Below are 17782 nucleotides of genomic sequence, written 5' to 3' on the forward strand. Positions count from 1 at the left end.
CTAGGGGCATTAACGTCAAATCGAATCACGCCGCAAACCCTTCTTCTTCGTCTTCCTCCTCCTCCTTTGATCTGCAACTGCAACAGCAAGCACAAACATCAAACAGAGTCATTGTTATTGTAACGTAAAATCACATGGAGAAGGAAGCTTTGAAGGACCAAATTGAAACTCCAAAGCACTGAACGAACTCAATTGAAACCCTAGCACAGAGTCATACATAGATAGTAGCGTGGATAGCAGTGTGTGATGCGGTGATCGCGATCACGATGAAAAATGCAAACGGCTTGATTTCGACGACGTCGTCTAATACGGCACAGTCACAATCCACTGGCCTCAAGACGTATTTCAAGACTCACGAAGGCCGGTACAAGCTTCATTACGATAAGACTTACCCTTCCACTCTTCTTCACTACGCTCATGGAAAAACCGTTTCTCAGGTAGCTCTCTTGCTCTTTTTTTTCCCTCTTTCTTATTCTGCCTTTGCAATACTCTTTTGTATTGCTATTATGTCTCTACATCGTGCTTCGTGGATTCTGTATTCAATTCTAGGGTTCTGAATTGTGTTAGCCACTTTAAGCGATTTATAGTTTCATTTCGTGAAAGTGTGTTATTCAGTTTCTCTGGCTATTTTATTGTCATCTAAGTAGCTATTTTGTAGAATCAATTTCAGTGAAGGCGCGGCAGACACATTTTTTCACATTTATTTATTTATAAATTTCAGTGTGTGGTGCCTCTGGTTACTGTTTATGGAATTAGGACGTGAAGTGTTTTAGGCCTTGTTTGTTTACTGTTTTCAAACACAGGTTTCTGATATCTAAAATTTGTTTGTTTCCGCTACATTTGAAAGTGTTTGTCTCTTGAATACGTTTTTTTATAAAATTTTGTTTCCTGAGCACTTAAAGAAAATGATGGGAAAGCATCTATCAGTTGTTTCTGTTTTGGAAACATTTTTCAAAACATAATAGATTTTGGACAAGAAATTGATTGCTGAACAATGTAAAAAAAGAGAAAAGAATCAAGCATGTCCTTAATCTCTTGCTCCTTGTTGGTCGGATTGAATGATCAGGTTACTCTGGCACATCTCAAGGACAAGCCGGTGCCTTCGACGCCGACTGGGCAGTCTTCAACTTTCAGTGCCACCAGTGGGGTAAGGTCAGCGGCGGTGAGATTGTGGGGAGGAAGCAATGGAGGCCGGTCTCTTAGTTTTGTTGGAGGCAATGGTACCAGCAAGAACCTTGGGGGGAACTCTAGGATTGGTTCGATTGGTGCTTCTAGTTCAAGTAATGCAACGTCTAATTCAAATTTTGATGGGAAAGGAACTTACTTGATCTTCAATGTCGGGGATGCAATTTTTATAAGTGATTTGAATTCACAAGACAAGGTATAATGATCGGGTTAGGGTGGATGGATTGTAAAGATTTTGACTTTATTCATGAGAGGTTTCTTGTTCAATGTAGGATCCTGTAAAGTCTATCCACTTCAGTAATTCAAATCCTATGTGCCATGCATTTGATCAGGATTCTAAGGATGGGCATGATTTGATCATTGGCTTGAATACCGGCGATGGTAACTGAAAATGCTTTCACTAGAATTTGAATTTCTGTTTTGGAAGGAAAATTTATCAATTTATTCCTATGTGTATTATTGTAGTTTACTCAGTGTCACTGAGACAACAATTACAGGATGTTGGTAAAAAGCTTGTTGGGGCCCAGCATTTCAACAAAGATGGTTCTGTCAATAACAGGCAACATTTGATCCCTTGTGATGTTTTTTGCTCCTAGTGCCACTTTTTCTCAAAATTGTTGCATGACCTAACAATTTTGCTAGCTTTTGTATATTATTCTTGCTGAGAGATATAAAGATACAGTCTCGGATGATTGTTTTAGACTTTAGAGTAACCCTTATATACAGCAAGCATTCTTTGCTTTCTTGTGGTATTCTTTTTTTGATGAGGATAATCTTGAGTTTTTGAGAGCATATCATATGAAACAAATTTTGATAATTTCTGTACCATGTCTGTCATCTATCACTCTGAAATTCTTACTTAAATTTGATTTAGTATGACTACCCTATTTTTTTTTTCAGGGAACAGATTATACTATGTGTTAGTCATTGACAATGTTGGCTAGTGCATTGTCCCCCTGCATGCCTGCCCCATAAATTTAGTAGTTAACGTGTAATATTTTAATGATTTTAGTCCCCACAAGAGTGGTGTTTCCTATGGTCTAGCTCCACCACTGGTTATTGATTCATGTTGCAATGGCCGTAAAGTATACACTAATACCGAGTTATTGTGATGTTGGCTTTAAATTGCTTTTGAGCTATGCTCATGCTTATTTAACTTATCTATTCTAATTCTAATACTTCATAATCAAACCCTGTGCATTTCAATTTGTTAAACACTCGAGGGCTCATTCAGTCCAAAATCCTAATTCAGAATGGGTGCAGATATGGTTATCTGTGACAGATAAGAATAGACCATCATATGGAGTTGTTCAAATTGAACATAAGATGTACAGGGGGGCTATGAGTATCATTTGCTTAGGCAGTCTTTTATCTTGATAAACTTTTCATAATTTTTTACATTATGGTGGTTATCTGCTTAGTTTGAGCATATTTTGTCTTCCTCTTCACATGGTAGGGTTATTCTTTACATATTTGCCTTTTTCCTTCTATTTTAGCCTTCATATGTTTATGCTGCACTTTTATAGTAATGTGCCTATGAGCTAGTCAATCATATTGGTGTGAACTAATCTCTTATGAAGAAGGTTTTTATCAATGGAAAAAGTAATTTAATTGTGTGCAGCTGGTTTATTGTAAGTGTATATTATTCATACTAGGTAAAGTTTGTGAATGTTAGTTCGCAAAGAAATTCAATGGTCTTAAATGGCATACTAGTCGAGAATCTAGAGATCATTTATGAAATTTGTTGTGTTATAAAAAAATGTCCAAAAGCATTTGATTTTCGTGTCAAGGACACTATGCAAACTAGCTCTGATTGATGCTTTTTTGCTTTGAGCAGTCATTGTACTTGTATTGCTTGGGTTCCTGGAGGTGATGGTGCCTTTGTTGTAGGTCATGCTGATGGGAATTTGTATGTATATGAAAAGGTAAGGCTCAATAATCAAGAGATGTGCTAATTTGGTTCAATTACTACTATGGTGATTTGAGCATATATTACATTTCCTTTCCACTTTCAGAACAGAGATGGTGCTGGTGATTCTTCATTCACGGTTGTCAAAGATCAAACACAATTTTCTGTTTCCCATGCACGTTACAGTAAGGTATCGAGTTTGACATTTTGATTTGTTAACAGTTAGCAAAACATAAATATAAATAATTGCTTTATAAAATTTCCACATTTGAATATTTTTCAAATTAATGACAATTTGCCATGTTTAGTTCATGTGTTTTGTTTTTGTTTGTATGCATCAATAATAAAAGCTATGTGCTTTACCATTTATAGCGTCCTTTAATATCTGTGGTGTCACAGCTCAAACTATGAAAGGAGTTGACAATATGCAACTATTTTAAATTTATTAGTATTATTTTTTAGCCTTGTGAAATTATGATTACTTAGTTTTTCTAGAATGTTGCAAATTGCAATTTGTTTGCTTAAAAATCTGATTAGCCATGCATTTAATACATTTTATGGTTTAATTTGTATATAGGATGGGTTCTAGGTTTTTCTGTTATGGAGAATTTCTTGTGTTCTCTCTTTCATCTTTTTTGCCCTTTTAATATTGACTTTTGCAGAGTAATCCAATAGCCAGATGGCATATATGCCAGGGTTCAATTGACAGTATTTCTTTCTCAACTGATGGGACTTACATAGCTACTGTTGGACGAGATGGTATATTTTTTAATCCAACTCATCACGTTGTAGTTGTTTTTTATTTCATTTTTGTCACAAAATTATCTTCATGAATCAATTTTACTTCATTCAGGTTATTTACGAGTATTTGATTACTTAAAAGAACAACTTATATGTGGTGGGAAAAGTTATTATGGTGCTTTGTTATGTTGTGCTTGGAGGTGAGGCATATTTGGTTTTGGTCAATCAATTACTGGATCTTTGGATTAATCTCCTATTTCCTCAGTTCATTTCTTACTCTAGCTCAAGAGCTTCTAAAATAACAGTGCTTGACTTTGCTGTTACTGTGGTTCTTTGTCTCTCCTTTAATTCATACTTCAAAAACACAATGCTATAATGAAAAGTCTGTTTTAACAGCATGGATGGAAAGTATATTTTGACGGGGGGAGAGGATGATTTAGTTCAAGTTTGGAGTATGGAAGATCGCAAGGTTGTGGCATGGGGTGAGGGGCACAACTCATGGGTAAGTTGCATGATAATCTTGACTGGACAAAAATTTTATACCATGAGTAATAAATTAGTTTGAGGTGAGATTTTGCACAACAGTAAGGTTTTGCTATCTTGTGATTTGGTGGTTATGGGTTGTAGTCATAGAAACCTCTTCTAAAGGTTTTCTACAACCAACCTTCTCCAAACCCTGAACTAGACTGTTGTTAATAGTTAATTTTGATGCTTTGATGTTTAATCAGGTCAGCGGTGTGGCTTTTGATTCATATTGGTCATCACCTAATTCAAATGACAATGAAGAGACTGTTAGATATCGATTTGGTTCCGTTGGTCAGGTACTCAGACAGTTGTTTTCACTTTTCATTATACATTTTTCTGTCTCCTATTGTAGCTTTGGCTCTACTTTCTGATTGTGATTTGCTCCTGATTTTTTCCCTCCTTTTATCTCATGATGACGTGATTGGCAGTTTTGAAAATATATTTCTGTATCTCATTGTAGAAGTTGGCGGATTGCTAGTTGTGGTTATGTAGTAATGTTGTGGAAAAATTCAGTTCAGACATGGTTTTCAAGTATGGATTTTGTGATGGCTTCAAAGAATTAAGTAGATACTGGAATATCAACTGTATGCCTAATTACAGCTAACTTGAAAGGCAAAAAAATTTAATGAGGAAGGCCTTAGATTTGTAATTTATGTAGATATAGCTTAGTTATTGAATACTGGGATTTAGCAGATTCATGTTTCGTATGATGCCTGCTATGCACTGCTAATTCCCCATATATTATGTCTGTCAAAGAAAATTAAATAATTAGTGTAAAAATGCTGCAGAGCCAGAATGCTTGTTGAGAAGATCGTCTTTGCTCAATATGAGAGTGGATCCTCTCATGCACGTTTGTCATGTGAAGAGAGAAATGTAAAGACATTAAATGTGGAAACCTGACAAAATTTGTGACACCCCCCTTAAGGTCTCTACATCTCTCTTTACATGACATGCTTGTCATGTGAAAATTTCTCAAGAGGATCCATTATGTAAGTATGTCATGTTCAGTAGTATGTATAATGTTAGACTTTTAATAAGTGGCCTTTGATCCTATGATCATTAACTGGGGATCATGAATATATTCATTACTGAAATTTCCCAACCTTTTGTTTATGTGCATTGCATTTTTCAAACTTTTATATATAATACAAATGCACTAAAGATATTTTGGTGGTTAGGACACACAATTGCTTCTATGGGACCTGGAAATGGATGAGATTGTGGTACCCTTGCGACGTCCTTCTGGTGGATCCCCAACTTACAGTGCTGGAAGCCAGTCTTCCCAATGGGACAGTGTTGTCCCGTTGGGTACCTTGCAGCCTGCTCCTAGTATGCTGGATGTTCTGAAAATCTCTCCACTCGTTACCCACCGTGTTCATACTGAACCACTCTCAGGCTTGATATTTACCCAGGAATCTGTACTTACTGCCTGTCGGGAGGGGCACATAAAAATCTGGATTAGACCTGCAGCTGCTGAGAGCCAATCAAGCAACGCTGAAACTCTCTTATCTACCAGCCTTAAGGAGAAGCCTTCAATTTTGAGTAAGGTTGGCAATTCTAGCCACAGACAATGACTAAGATCTTGCTAATAATTGAAAGGGTATTCACTTTGAAGACCCTTTTATAATTTCTTCAATGTCCTTCTTAGTCTCCCTCTATCCCTTTTCACAGGGCTAAAAGCCATGCAATTTACTTCTCACTGGTGCCTTGAGTGGCCTCTGGTTTTAAATCGAGCCTAATGGCGCTGCGTGATCAATGTAGTTGACCTCACCTAGTGGGTTAAAGTTATAATTATTGTTTTTAATATGGTTTATCTTTTTATCCGGTTGATTACCTAGATAAATTTTTTATTCTGGTAAAGATAAACCAACTGGTTCCATTTTGTATATATTGGGTGTGATGAGCGAATACTTTCGGGCCTCCAACCGTAAGTAAAAAACGGCTGTCATTACGCATTGGTATATGCCTCATAACAGGAAATAACGTGAAATTGGTTCTTGGAGATCCGTACTTTGGCATGGGTACAGCCCATTATTTAGTCTGTTGACTTCAATTGTGTGGGTGTTTTCTCCCTATCACATCAACGTGGGTAAGTTACATAGTTGGGGAGTGTACTGGTAAAATTCTTTGGGTCTGAGAATTCTTTGTGTGCGATTGTGTGGGTATTTTTTATTTTATTTTTTTTGTGCACAAATAGCGACATGCCACATCATTCCGATGTCTAGGTTACAAATATCGACACTATATTATATTATGTAGGCTAAATGACTTATTATGTTTTTTTTTATTTGGTATTTTATCTTTTAAATAACTTAATTCGATTATTTATTTTATTTTTTTAGTTTATTTTAATCTTTTTATCTTTCTAAAAAATTTATTTAATTTTTTTTTTTGCTCAATTTAGTTCTTTAATCTATTTAAGATTGACTTTGTTAATTATTTAAAAATGAATATTTGTAACTCACTTTTCTTCCCTTTGGCTTTACTTCATTTTTAACAACAAATTTATTCTTAAATGATTAATGACATCAATCTTAAATGGATCACTGAAAAAATAAAATAAATGATCAAAATATGTTTTTTAAAAGATAAAAGACTAAATTAAATTAAAAAAATAATATAAAAGATTAAATTAAAGTTTTTAAAAGTAAAAGATAAAATTGGAAAAAAAAAAAAAGATGAAAGATCTATGACTTTGGTATTGTGTATGCATGCACAAATAGAAAAGTCTCTGATCAGCCCATGTCAACTAGACTACCAAAAATACTACACAGATATGGTTCTCCATTGACTTAAATTTGTATAACTACCATAACGATACCGATATGGTTCACAAAATGAAATTGAATAGCTTGAATAATAACAAGTCTGTAACAAATTATGGAATAAAGTATATGATAGCAGATTAAAAGAATGTCGCAATTCTGATCAATCTAAACTTTAATTTGCAGGGACTAGCTAGTATTGTAGCAGGACCTTGAAGCTTCCTCAAGGAATACTATGATGTAGACTCCAATAGTTCCATGCAATTGCAACACCGTTATGAATTTTGATATTCAGAGTCTCACATGCACTCAGCGCAATCCACATAAACACTAAAGAGAATGATCCCATCTTGGAGGTGATCGCTCCCTTTGCAGGCCGAAGTGATATTTTTATTTAATAGGATTTCAATGAGAGATTATTCTTTACTATATTTAATTAAGTGTTTGCATTGCAATGTTTGTTGGTGTTTCTTGTCGATTAAAAAAAAAAACAAAAACAAAATATTGCAATGTTTCTTGTCGATTTTGCATCGTACTATAAAAATTGTAATTAATTAAGAGTAAATTACCCAAAAAAATAAAAATTCTAGAAGCAAAGTATCTCCATAAAGTGAATTTTATTATGGAATCGAATTGTTGTCAGCAAGCATGCTTACTTACCTTGTTGGTAAATTAAAAAAAAAGTATGTTTTATCATTAATGAATATTTAAAATATAAAATTGCAATGCTAAATTGAATTGAAACTTCTATGAGAGGAAGTTAATTAGTAATGACAGTGATCGCAAGATGAGCAAATGCCAATAAGAAAGATGCTCCAAAGTCAAAACAGAGGAGTTGTGGTGATGCCCACGACAGTGACCAAAGGAACGTTAGCAATTGCCAACAATGGTTGCAAATGTCGGCCAAAGACAACGGTTTCTTCTTTTTCTTTCTGACAGAAAGAAATCTACTTCATTTCATACGTATGCATATCTTCACTACTTCATTTTTTAAGGATTAAAATTAAGATTCATTGTATTTGCAGAAACTATAACACATTTAAACTTTAATTTTATCATGCAAATAGATTCGTTGACTTTGTTTGGATACTTAATGCTAAATGAAATGGTATAATATGAGAAAGGAGATGCTATACAAATACAACATTATAATTGGATGGCGGCACACCGTATCAAGTTTCCATATAATTGCTTGAATTAATACACAAACTTTAATATTTTAAAATTAAACAAATATTCTAATCATTTTATAAATATTCTAATTTACTTCGGGTATAATATGTTTTTATTTCTTAAGATATTTGGAAATTTGATTTTAGTATATATAAAAATTTAATAAGATGATCAAATACTTTCTTAGTGACTATGGTTTTCCGAGATTTCATATATGAGATGTGTCCCTTCTTTTCACTTCAAGGTTTCTCAATTTTTTTTTACTATCGCCATTTTTGAGATGGATCAAAGCAAACCCTTTTTTTTAAACTAGACTATAATGGGATTTTAGTTAATAGGGAGACAAAAGACCATGTGACATTTGCTCACACAAGGAAGCAAACTAGGCTTGGAATCTAGAGTTATTATTAAGTTTTAGTGGGGTGAAATAGGCTCAGTTTTAGGGAGACAAAAGTACTAGGCTTGAAATCTAGAGCTAATGGTCTAACGTCGAGGTTAGGCCATATATATATATATATATATATATATATATATATATATTTTTATAAAAATAGGTTAAGTCTAGATTTTTTTATAAAAACCTGTTGGATTAATTTAGGCCATTTAAAAAAATCTTTTAGATCCAATTAGCTGATTTATTTAAGTAAATATAAAATATAATTATTTGTTTAATATTATTATATTAAAATTATTATAATATCTTAAAATTATACATTTGTTTACCTTTTAAAAATATTACAAATATTGACCCACCTAAAGAGTTCAACAGATAAACTTATTGAGTGATAAATTTATGTTTTAATTAGAGAATTTATTACAAAATGAGTTTTTTTAATTAAGTTATCTTGTTGAAGATGATAAACTTATAAAACTTGATTTGTCTATTTTTATAATTGTCTCATGCTGTTTTTTTTTCCAACGATTTGACTCTATTAAGTGAAAAGAAAAATTAGACTTATATAAAAACTTTAATATGAAATATGCCTTTAAGTAAGTTAACATATCAAATTAGACTTTCAAGTAAGTTTAACCAAACCTAAAAATAAAACATATAACAAGTAATATATCCGGCTTAAACCTTAAAGTTTTTAAGCATTTTAGGTCTATTTAAGCAAAATTTTGTTCAGTATAGCCTATTTCGAATACTTTTCAGTCATTAATGATTCTTCGCATTTTTGTTGCTATTCCTTTATTTGAATTTGATTTTCTTGCATTTGTGTATGTAATGGATGATGACGCAAGACAAAGTGCCATTTTTAGCAATGATAAACTTGTTGAAAGAGAACTTGCATGATATCCTTTTTTGTTGAAAAAATAAAATTGAATCACTTTCTTTGTTTTTCACTTCATTGGTATCCATAATCTCCTTCTTCATCAAAGATTTTGGCAAATGGCAAGTGATACGGAACTGTCTACAAGTTTGCCAAAAAAGAAAAAATACACCCACCCACACACTAGCTCCACCGATTCAACATGAAATTCTGTTTGCTAAATTATATTTCAGCCAAGGTTCTTATTCTGTCACTACTATTAAATCTTATAAAATTTATTTTATAAAAATCATTTGGATACTATTTCTTTGTTCTTGTTCTTTTTGTGTTAATTATAAGGTCAATGATTATTTAGTTCAAATTTTATAACGACGATGCATTTCTTAGTTACATTTCTCACTCCAATATTTCTCTTATTACAATCTGAAAGGCTCTATTGAATTCAAGCAACATATTTACGGCTTCGAAGTTGCTTTGATGCAAAATGAATTATTTTATTTAAAAGGGTGAAATAACATTGCTAAGACAATACATCATCATAAAGCGAGGGCTAATGACATTGATACCATGTTAAAGTGTAGTAAAGACATCCGAAAGGTATCCTTAAAAACCGATTCATAAAGGAGTGATCTACCTAACTATATAAGTACTTATCATATTTATTAACCACCCGTGGGACTCTCAACACCGTGTACAATGCTCGGTTTAATATTTTACTTAAAAAGACTCATTATTTCTATTGTGCAAATCTACAAATGCTAAAACATCTATCCACATTTTTTTTATAAGTTAATTTTTTAAAAATAAAACATGTGTTTTTGTTCCACCAAAATATTTTAAAATGTTAATTTTAATCCTATAAAAAATTTAGACGTTTTTAGTCTCTATATTTACTCAGACACACATGTTTTTTTTATCATTAGAAACACATGTTTTTAATCCTTGGTGAAGAACTAAAATTACATAAATGCTAGTAAATATAGAAACTAAAAACATATTAATATTTTTATAAAGATTAAGATATTTTTAAATATGTTGTAAGATCAAAACTGTATTTTTTAAAAAAAAATTATTAATGAGATATATTTTTGAACACAAGGTGTATCCAGCACAAGATCTAGAAATTGTTGCCAATCACACTTGGGCAAGCCAGTAGTGCAGTAATTGCACCGCTCAATTCAACCAAAATAAAAGCAACATGCCACTAAACATCCCATTCGAGAATTATACTTTTAAAATGAGTGTATGTGGAGCCCCTGGATATTATAGCTGACCAAATTCAATTGAGCAATGTTATTAATCTCGATTTGACGCTTCAGTACTCTGAAAGATGATTGGGAATATTGACAAAAACAACCTATTTTTGCCATGAAGCCTTTTGGGGAAGAAGCCGCCAATGATACAAGGAATAGATGGCCAGTTCCACAAAACATGTCCACTCCCTCAATGATGTGCCACCCAATAATTATTTATTCTTCAACCATTTGCCACATTACCTAGCAAATACAACATTTCACATTAAAAAGAATGTTTTACCAGTTCCTTTCACCCACGTTCATGAAAAAAACTACTCCATTTCCCTTACAATCTACACTTGTTAAACTATCTACGAATGTTAAATTTGAAAATCTTGTGCTTTTGGTTTTTGTGCTTTTCTTTGTGCATATTCACAAAGCACGCCAGGAGTGCTAGTTGGCATAAATGGTTAAAGATTCGGTGTGAATTTCCATCTTCTTGGTAGGTGTGGATTTGAATTGCCCTGTGGCAACTTTTCCCACTTAATAAGCAATCCTCCTCGAAATCCAAATAGATACCTTAACACCTAAGAGTTAGTTGAATAGTCACAAGTGAAATTGATACTGGGAGAGTGTCTTTTCGTTTTACCATTTTTTACAATAAAACAAAAATCATTAACCATTGTAGCAAAATAATAGCTTTGAATTCCGCAAAAGAAGACAGTGTCTTTGCCTCTTTTTTGTTCTATGAAAAATCTAAAATATATACTAAATTAGTATATATATATATATATATGGAATGGCACTTCAAGAGGACAACTTACAGAATTGCACTACCAACAAAATGTTATCAATCACATGATGGACTAAATTTGAATGTGAAGATTCATGGCTTCATCCATTATTGTAGTATAAAAACAACATTTCTTAAACTCTGCACCAAGCAACAGTGGCCGAGCAATTCTCGTATAAGTATTGGTGTCTGTTTTTCTAATGAGAGAGGGAACAACGGAATGATGGATGCCATACATGATACGTGTCTATTCCTTTATGTATCATGGCATCAAAAAGGAGAACAAGAGTTTAATGTGCCCAAACCTGTCTATACAATATGTACATTATGTACAGCCAGATAGCTTTACGATGCCAGCATTCACCAAATAACTTAAATATATTTTTATCCCTCAAAATACAACCTTTTTTGTTTCAAAATTAATTTCTATTTTATTTTATTTTATTAAGAATCATATTTTTTTATACTTGATGTGAGGGACATAAAAAAGTATGGTTTTTTTTTATATTAAATGTAGGGACTAAAACTGATTAAAATTTAAATAGAGACTAAAAGCAAGTCATATTATATTCTGTCAACTCCTCTGTGCAGGAGACTCTCCCAAATTACTTTCAGTTTGTTCAGAACCAATCTGAGGTTGATGAGCAACTGTAGATGATTGATCAGGTGGTGGTATTGCCTCTTGGGAACCTTGCTGTTGATTCGATTGAGCAAGTGATCTTCCCCTCCACTTCAAAATCTCCATAAGAATAGAAGCTCCACACATTACCACTCCAAACCCAGTAAATGTAGCTAGAAGGATAGCTAGAACAGCTTGCATATGAACCTACCATCCCAAATAAATGTATGAAAATACATGATATTAGAAATACTTTGAATATGCAAATTTTGACTAGTGCTCTATCATTAGAATTGAAGGCTAAGTGGCCAACATGCTGAAATCCTCAACAATGCTAATTTTAAATTACTTTGACTAATCAGCATTTTGCTCACTGATCATGGCTCTACACGCCTTTAACAACATTTTGCTAACTACAATTCATTTTATAACCTGATTTTTTGTTTGAATGCAAATAGGCCTGGAGAATTTTCCCAGAGGCAAGAGGAGTTGAGAGAGAAATGGTGTGAAATAGGGTACTTAGCTGCATGTTATGACTTGCTTTCTTATACTTAGCTGAATGTTATGACTTGCTTACATAAGAAGGCCTTGTGACATAAGTAATGTTGTACATTAACGTTAATTCAAAATTTAGCTTATAGGTAACTCTTTTTTTCAGTTTAACTCCTAATGAAAGCACCAACTGTTAAGTACATGAGGAAAACTCAACCTAAAAGACTAGTCTATTTGGTGAGATAATCTTATGGTTTAAGAACTATATTGAGCTTTCTATTCTACTTAACATGGGACTCATGAAACTTGGCCTCGGAGTGGTCAGTTTCTTATTTCCAAAAAATTAACAAAAAACACAAAATGTCCTGTAACCATGGTTGCAAAAAGAATTTCTTACCAATGAGAAAAAAAGATGTCCAGCAAGAACCACCAGACAAAACTGAACAGTTGCATAAATCCAAACATGATTTCTCCTCACTAAGAAAAATTTGGAGGAACTAGTTATATATCGTATAATAGCAAAAGAGGAATTCAAGTACACAGAGTTGTCTAAAAGTAGAAAAAGCCTTACCCATTGTTGTAGCTGTCATGCTTGCAAGAAGACCCAATATACATGAAAATGGGAGAGACATGGCAATAGCACCAGATCCCATATTAGACACCTGTCCATCGATAACATGAGGAATTCACATGGGCTAAAGGAAATATTATCTAACAGTAGTTAAACTTACAAGAAGCTGCTCAAGAAAACAAAAGTAAGCCAGCATGTTGATAACAACAAGAATGGGAGCATCCTGCCACACCCTATAAAAAAAATTGCATAAGTTCTGTTGTACAATACTGAAAGATATTCAGGTCATAGAAAGGGCTGAAAAAGTTAGGCTTCCTTAAAATCCCAAAAGAATTATGATACCACTAAAATTGACATGAAGTTATACGTGTCTCTTGCCAGTCAAGGCAAACTAGAGACCTTTTTCTCAAATCAAATTGATGTATAGTCTATCAGTGTAACGAAAAATCACTAATTGAACTTATGAAACAAGGCCTACAGTGCTCAGCCATAAAATCAATATTAAATGGTCTCAAAAGTTTCACACCCCCCCCCAAAAAAAAAAAACAACATTCAAGCATAGCAATTTAGTTTGATCTTACCTGTATTGAGAAGCATCAGCCCCTAACATGTTATGTGCCTGGCCATTTTGAACTCGTAAAAGAGTGACAGGTAGATTCTGAACTTCTTGCTTGCACACGTCACAAGTTCTATTACCTTTAATGGTAAACCACTTGACTACACATTCTCTGTGTGCCAACGAAAGCTCACCTTTGCAGCTACACTCCAATTTGAAAGTATCAGCACCTTCTCCGAGTTCAACAAAACAAATTCTACAAACAGCTTCTTCTTCGGGAATATCTTCACCACCATCCTCATTTTTAACTGAACCAACATACTTAGATGCATAAATTGGTTATTAAAATAACTTAATCTAGAGGTCCAAGCTAATAACTGATATCTTCGGATTTGGAAATTAGCAATACTATCAAAGCCACTAGTTAACCCTGAAAAATAAGTTTACACATCCAAACAGAATACATTTCAACTCAAATATGAGATAGAACTCAATATATTTTACTTCTAGTCCTGTAGACAGATTAAACATAATAATTGAAAACGTTCACAGCCGAAGCCGGAGATTGAACTGAAGGAGAATGGAAAAAAATAAAAACTAATAAAGAAGGAAAGGATATGATAAATGAACAAAGAGTGTAAATGATGTGTTGTTAGCCTTTTCTCATCTTTGAATTAATTGGAATCAGCATTACAGCCATTTGCAGTTATCAGTTGATGTATCTTTCAAAGGTTAATGTATCTTTCATAGAACAATTATGAAAAAGAAATATTACCAGTATCATGAATTGGAGATGTCATAGGCGTTGCACTGGCAATTTTCTCATCCAATCGTAGTGTGGTCGGAACTATGCGAAACATGCCACGTACAGGTGAGTTACCTTCTTTGTTAAGCACAGGTACTGAACGGGAACGATGGATTGGTAAGTTCAGTTCTTTCTCCTGTAAAACAAGGTATAAATCAGATATAATCATATAAATGAGTACCAAATTATCTTAGAGATAACAAATGTCTAATGATGATTTGGAGCATAATAATCTGAAAATTTTATTTTATAGCTTTAACATATCAAACTGAAGTGTTGCTGACATCAGAGTAACTTGAAGAAAGGGATATGTAGTAAGGATGAACCAGAAATTAAAAAGATGTTTCTTTTGAAGAAAGCCACTTAGTGCATTGGATTATATGTAGTTGATGCCATGCTTATCAATCATGACTTCTTCACTAGATGACTAGAGGAAGAAAAACAAATAAGCTGAGTCAACTCAACCACAAACAAAATGAAACTATCATTCAAAATGTTAATTAAAAGGGAAGCAGGAGTTACTGCTCATTGCTATGTGCATGAAATCTATGAAGTGTACAAGTAGGTTTTAATCAATACTAAAGAATTGTTTATGATGATGCCAAGATATAACTGACAGATTCAAAATAAGGGTCAGTTGCATTAAATCTGAAATACCGTGTTAGGAAAAATTTGAAATTGATAATGTGAAGCAAAACCATTGCTGAAAGAACAATCTCTACAATGATGTCACACTAAATCTGTTTGACATTTTAAGTTTAGTCTATTCAACAAGCAAGAAAAGAACTGACAGTTTTAGAGAACAACACCCTCATACAATCACATCAGAAAACCTGGTTTCATGAAATACAAAGCATCACCAGAAACATTCCAAGGAAGAAACGGTTTTTTCCCAATGATTTTAACCATTTCTATTGTCAGTATATGTTAAATAACAAAATATAATAATTACAATGTAACATATTGCATTAGTTGTCAAGATACTCACAACTGTTTCTGCATAAACCAAGTTCCCTCCATGTACAGACCCTGGATTTGAATGAGCAATTGGGGTTACAGGTAAGGATGATGTTTTCTTCCCTCTAGGTGTGACAAGAGATAATGTCCTTGAAAGAAAAGGCTTTTTTGGTGCCACTGTTGATCCTTCTAGTGCTAGGAAGGCAGCCTTTTCAATCTCCGAACTTGTGTTACGAAATTTCAAACTGAGTTTGGGAAGAAAGGTTTTAATATTTGATTTACTTTTTGATGAGGAGGGACCTGGGGATTCTTTGCTTCTGGGGAAAACAGGACTTGGACAGGGAGAAAAAATCACTCTTCTTGGAGGCGGAGTTAGAGGCATGTTTATCCTCACGTAATCTTCTCTTGCTTCCTCCTGAGATATTGCAGGAATATCCAAGATAAGGTTTTGCCTTGCCCCATGTTGTTCTCTTGGGAGTTCCTCAGTTATTTCAGATGGTGCTGGACCCTATGTATAAAGAAGCAGAAGAAAACCTTCTTAAGAGTAGAAAAGGAAAATATTTACTCATTGAGCTGCAAGGTAATAAATCTTATAGTTAATACACAAATATATCAGAAACATGTAGTTTTAGCTGGAGGATACTATAGTTAAAAGTAGGTATTCAATTGAACTAATTTTCAATGAATATTTAAATTGTTGATAGTTTTCCCCTTCATAGAAGAGTGTTTATACATATGGCGCATTTGCAATCATAGGGGGAATACAGAGTAGAATGGCATCAAAGTAATCTGAATTCTGATAATCTTTACAATACCTGTGTAACCTCAAAAGAGGGCTATGAAAGGCAGAACTGTACAATTCATCAAACAATCGGTATTCATTAAAAATGTAGAAGCTTTCACAAATGGAATGGGAACAAATCATAGTAGTCACAAGCACAATACTATTCAAAAATCCTTAGATGATATTGGGTACGCTCTGCTGATCAGCACGATAGAAGCTTTGATTCTTGACAACAAGTATACTTTGGTGAGAATAAATGATTTTTCTAAACGTGTTTGTAGATCAAATGAAATTCAATAATACATAAATTCGAATAGAAACGATTCTTGGAAAGATAATTTGAGGATCATAAAACTTTTAGTGTCAAATGCATTCCCCCAATTTGTAAGAAATAATTAATTTTGAACTGGAAAATACAATTTACACAATTGAGAGTTTGAAATATCTGAGCATGGTAAAACAAATTATGAACCAGGGCAACAAAGCTTGCAGTATCTTCTTGTCTGCTTGTTCAAATTCAAAAATCAGAGAAATTTAAACCTCTGCTTGGGAAATTTGCAAAACCAAATTCGCAACCTATACTAGAACCTAAATTCCTATCTCTTCTATAAATTCAAGTGATCAATATTTCATGTTCATGTATACAACACATATAAGATGAATAGACCCATTAGTCATGCATGAACACCTGACACAGAAAGGTTATGATGAATGATAGATAAACAAAAGACAAGAAAGTAAAGGCAGAATCAGAACAACCACAACCACAACCTTCAAGTCAACAAAACAAACACACAGAACTGTTAGTACAAAGTAAGAGAAGAATAGAGACAACAATTGAAGGACCTTTTGTTTTGGGATATCAGCCCTATTTTCAGTGGTGACATGGCCTTGGTTATTGTTGTCCTTGGAAGAGCCTGCAGCTTCAGTTGCCATGTTCAGTGGGGTACCCACCAAACAAAAGAGAAAAAACAACAGAGGTTTGAGCTGAACAATGGAAATTCAAACAAATGTTTATTTTGCAAGAAAGATAGATGAAACCTTCCTTGGATCATGGAAGATGGAAATTGCCTGAAAAGAAGCGCAGAGAGAAGAATATAGTAAGGACTGGAGAGAAGCACCATGGAGACAGGTTATGGTGTAAGCTTGAAGCAGACATGTTTCATATTTTCCAAATTTAATACAAAATACATGTCATACATGTATTATCATACAAAAATTATAATCTTCCTCTTTCATCGTCTTTTATTTTTTATATAAATGTTCATTTGGGTATTTGAATGTGTATATTATTCACAATTTAGTGCCATAGAAAATTTTGATTTAATCCTTAAATATACAAAATACAAAAATTATGTCTTGATGTAAGTTTTGTATGATCATTTAAATATTAAATTATAT

General features: G+C 33.3%; 2 protein-coding genes across 4 annotated transcripts; one reads left to right on the forward strand and one right to left on the reverse strand.

The window, feature by feature from the left end:
- On the forward strand, window positions 1-7528 carry LOC114382817 (probable catabolite repression protein creC). 3 transcript variants are annotated; one of them, XM_028342450.1, is made up of 12 exons: window positions 1-437; window positions 1067-1381; window positions 1458-1566; window positions 1651-1744; window positions 3023-3110; window positions 3201-3284; window positions 3757-3853; window positions 3948-4035; window positions 4232-4337; window positions 4564-4656; window positions 5539-5907; window positions 7312-7528. In XM_028342450.1, exons 1-12 carry the CDS (start codon window positions 267-269, stop codon window positions 7339-7341), a joined length of 1644 nt encoding a protein of 547 aa, XP_028198251.1. In that variant the 5' UTR covers window positions 1-266; the 3' UTR covers window positions 7342-7528. The 3 variants fall into 3 exon arrangements, with proteins under 3 accessions (XP_028198251.1, XP_028198253.1, XP_028198252.1); XM_028342452.1 differs by lacking the exon at window positions 7312-7528 and adding an exon at window positions 6032-6362 and having other exon boundaries at window positions 2-437; XM_028342451.1 differs by lacking the exon at window positions 7312-7528 and having other exon boundaries at window positions 4-437; window positions 5539-6362.
- Window positions 7529-11610: 4082 nt separating this feature from the next.
- Window positions 11611-17563, reverse strand: LOC114382819 (E3 ubiquitin-protein ligase MARCH7-like). Its single transcript, XM_028342453.1, has 8 exons — window positions 17228-17563; window positions 15629-16105; window positions 14611-14776; window positions 13861-14143; window positions 13440-13512; window positions 13280-13370; window positions 13106-13185; window positions 11611-12423 (listed from the first exon to the last, which is right to left on the reverse strand). The coding sequence occupies exons 1-8, from the start codon at window positions 17315-17317 to the stop codon at window positions 12172-12174; spliced, it is 1512 nt and encodes a 503-aa protein (XP_028198254.1). The 5' UTR covers window positions 17318-17563; the 3' UTR covers window positions 11611-12171.
- Between the last annotated feature and the right edge of the window lie 219 nt (window positions 17564-17782).

The sequence above is a fragment of the Glycine soja genome, chromosome 13 (assembly GCF_004193775.1).
Source record: "Glycine soja cultivar W05 chromosome 13, ASM419377v2, whole genome shotgun sequence".
Lineage (NCBI taxonomy): Eukaryota > Viridiplantae > Streptophyta > Magnoliopsida > Fabales > Fabaceae > Glycine > Glycine soja.

Excerpts from the sequence above, each read along its gene's own strand:
- LOC114382817 (XM_028342450.1), top strand. The coding sequence starts at position 267 with ATGAAAAATGCAAACGGCTTGATTTCGACGACGTCGTCTAATACGGCA. Across the intron at positions 1,382-1,457 it reads ATTTGAATTCACAAGACAAG|GATCCTGTAAAGTCTATCCA; the intron begins GTATAATGATCG and ends TGTTCAATGTAG. Across the intron at positions 1,567-1,650 it reads TGGCTTGAATACCGGCGATG|TTTACTCAGTGTCACTGAGA; the intron begins GTAACTGAAAAT and ends GTATTATTGTAG.
- LOC114382819 (XM_028342453.1), bottom strand. The coding sequence starts at position 17,317 with ATGGCAACTGAAGCTGCAGGCTCTTCCAAGGACAACAATAACCAAGGC. Across the intron at positions 14,777-15,628 it reads TGGTTTATGCAGAAACAGTT|GAGAAAGAACTGAACTTACC; the intron begins GTGAGTATCTTG and ends CTTGTTTTACAG. Across the intron at positions 12,424-13,105 it reads GACATCTTTTTTTCTCATTG|GTTCATATGCAAGCTGTTCT; the intron begins GTAAGAAATTCT and ends TTGGGATGGTAG.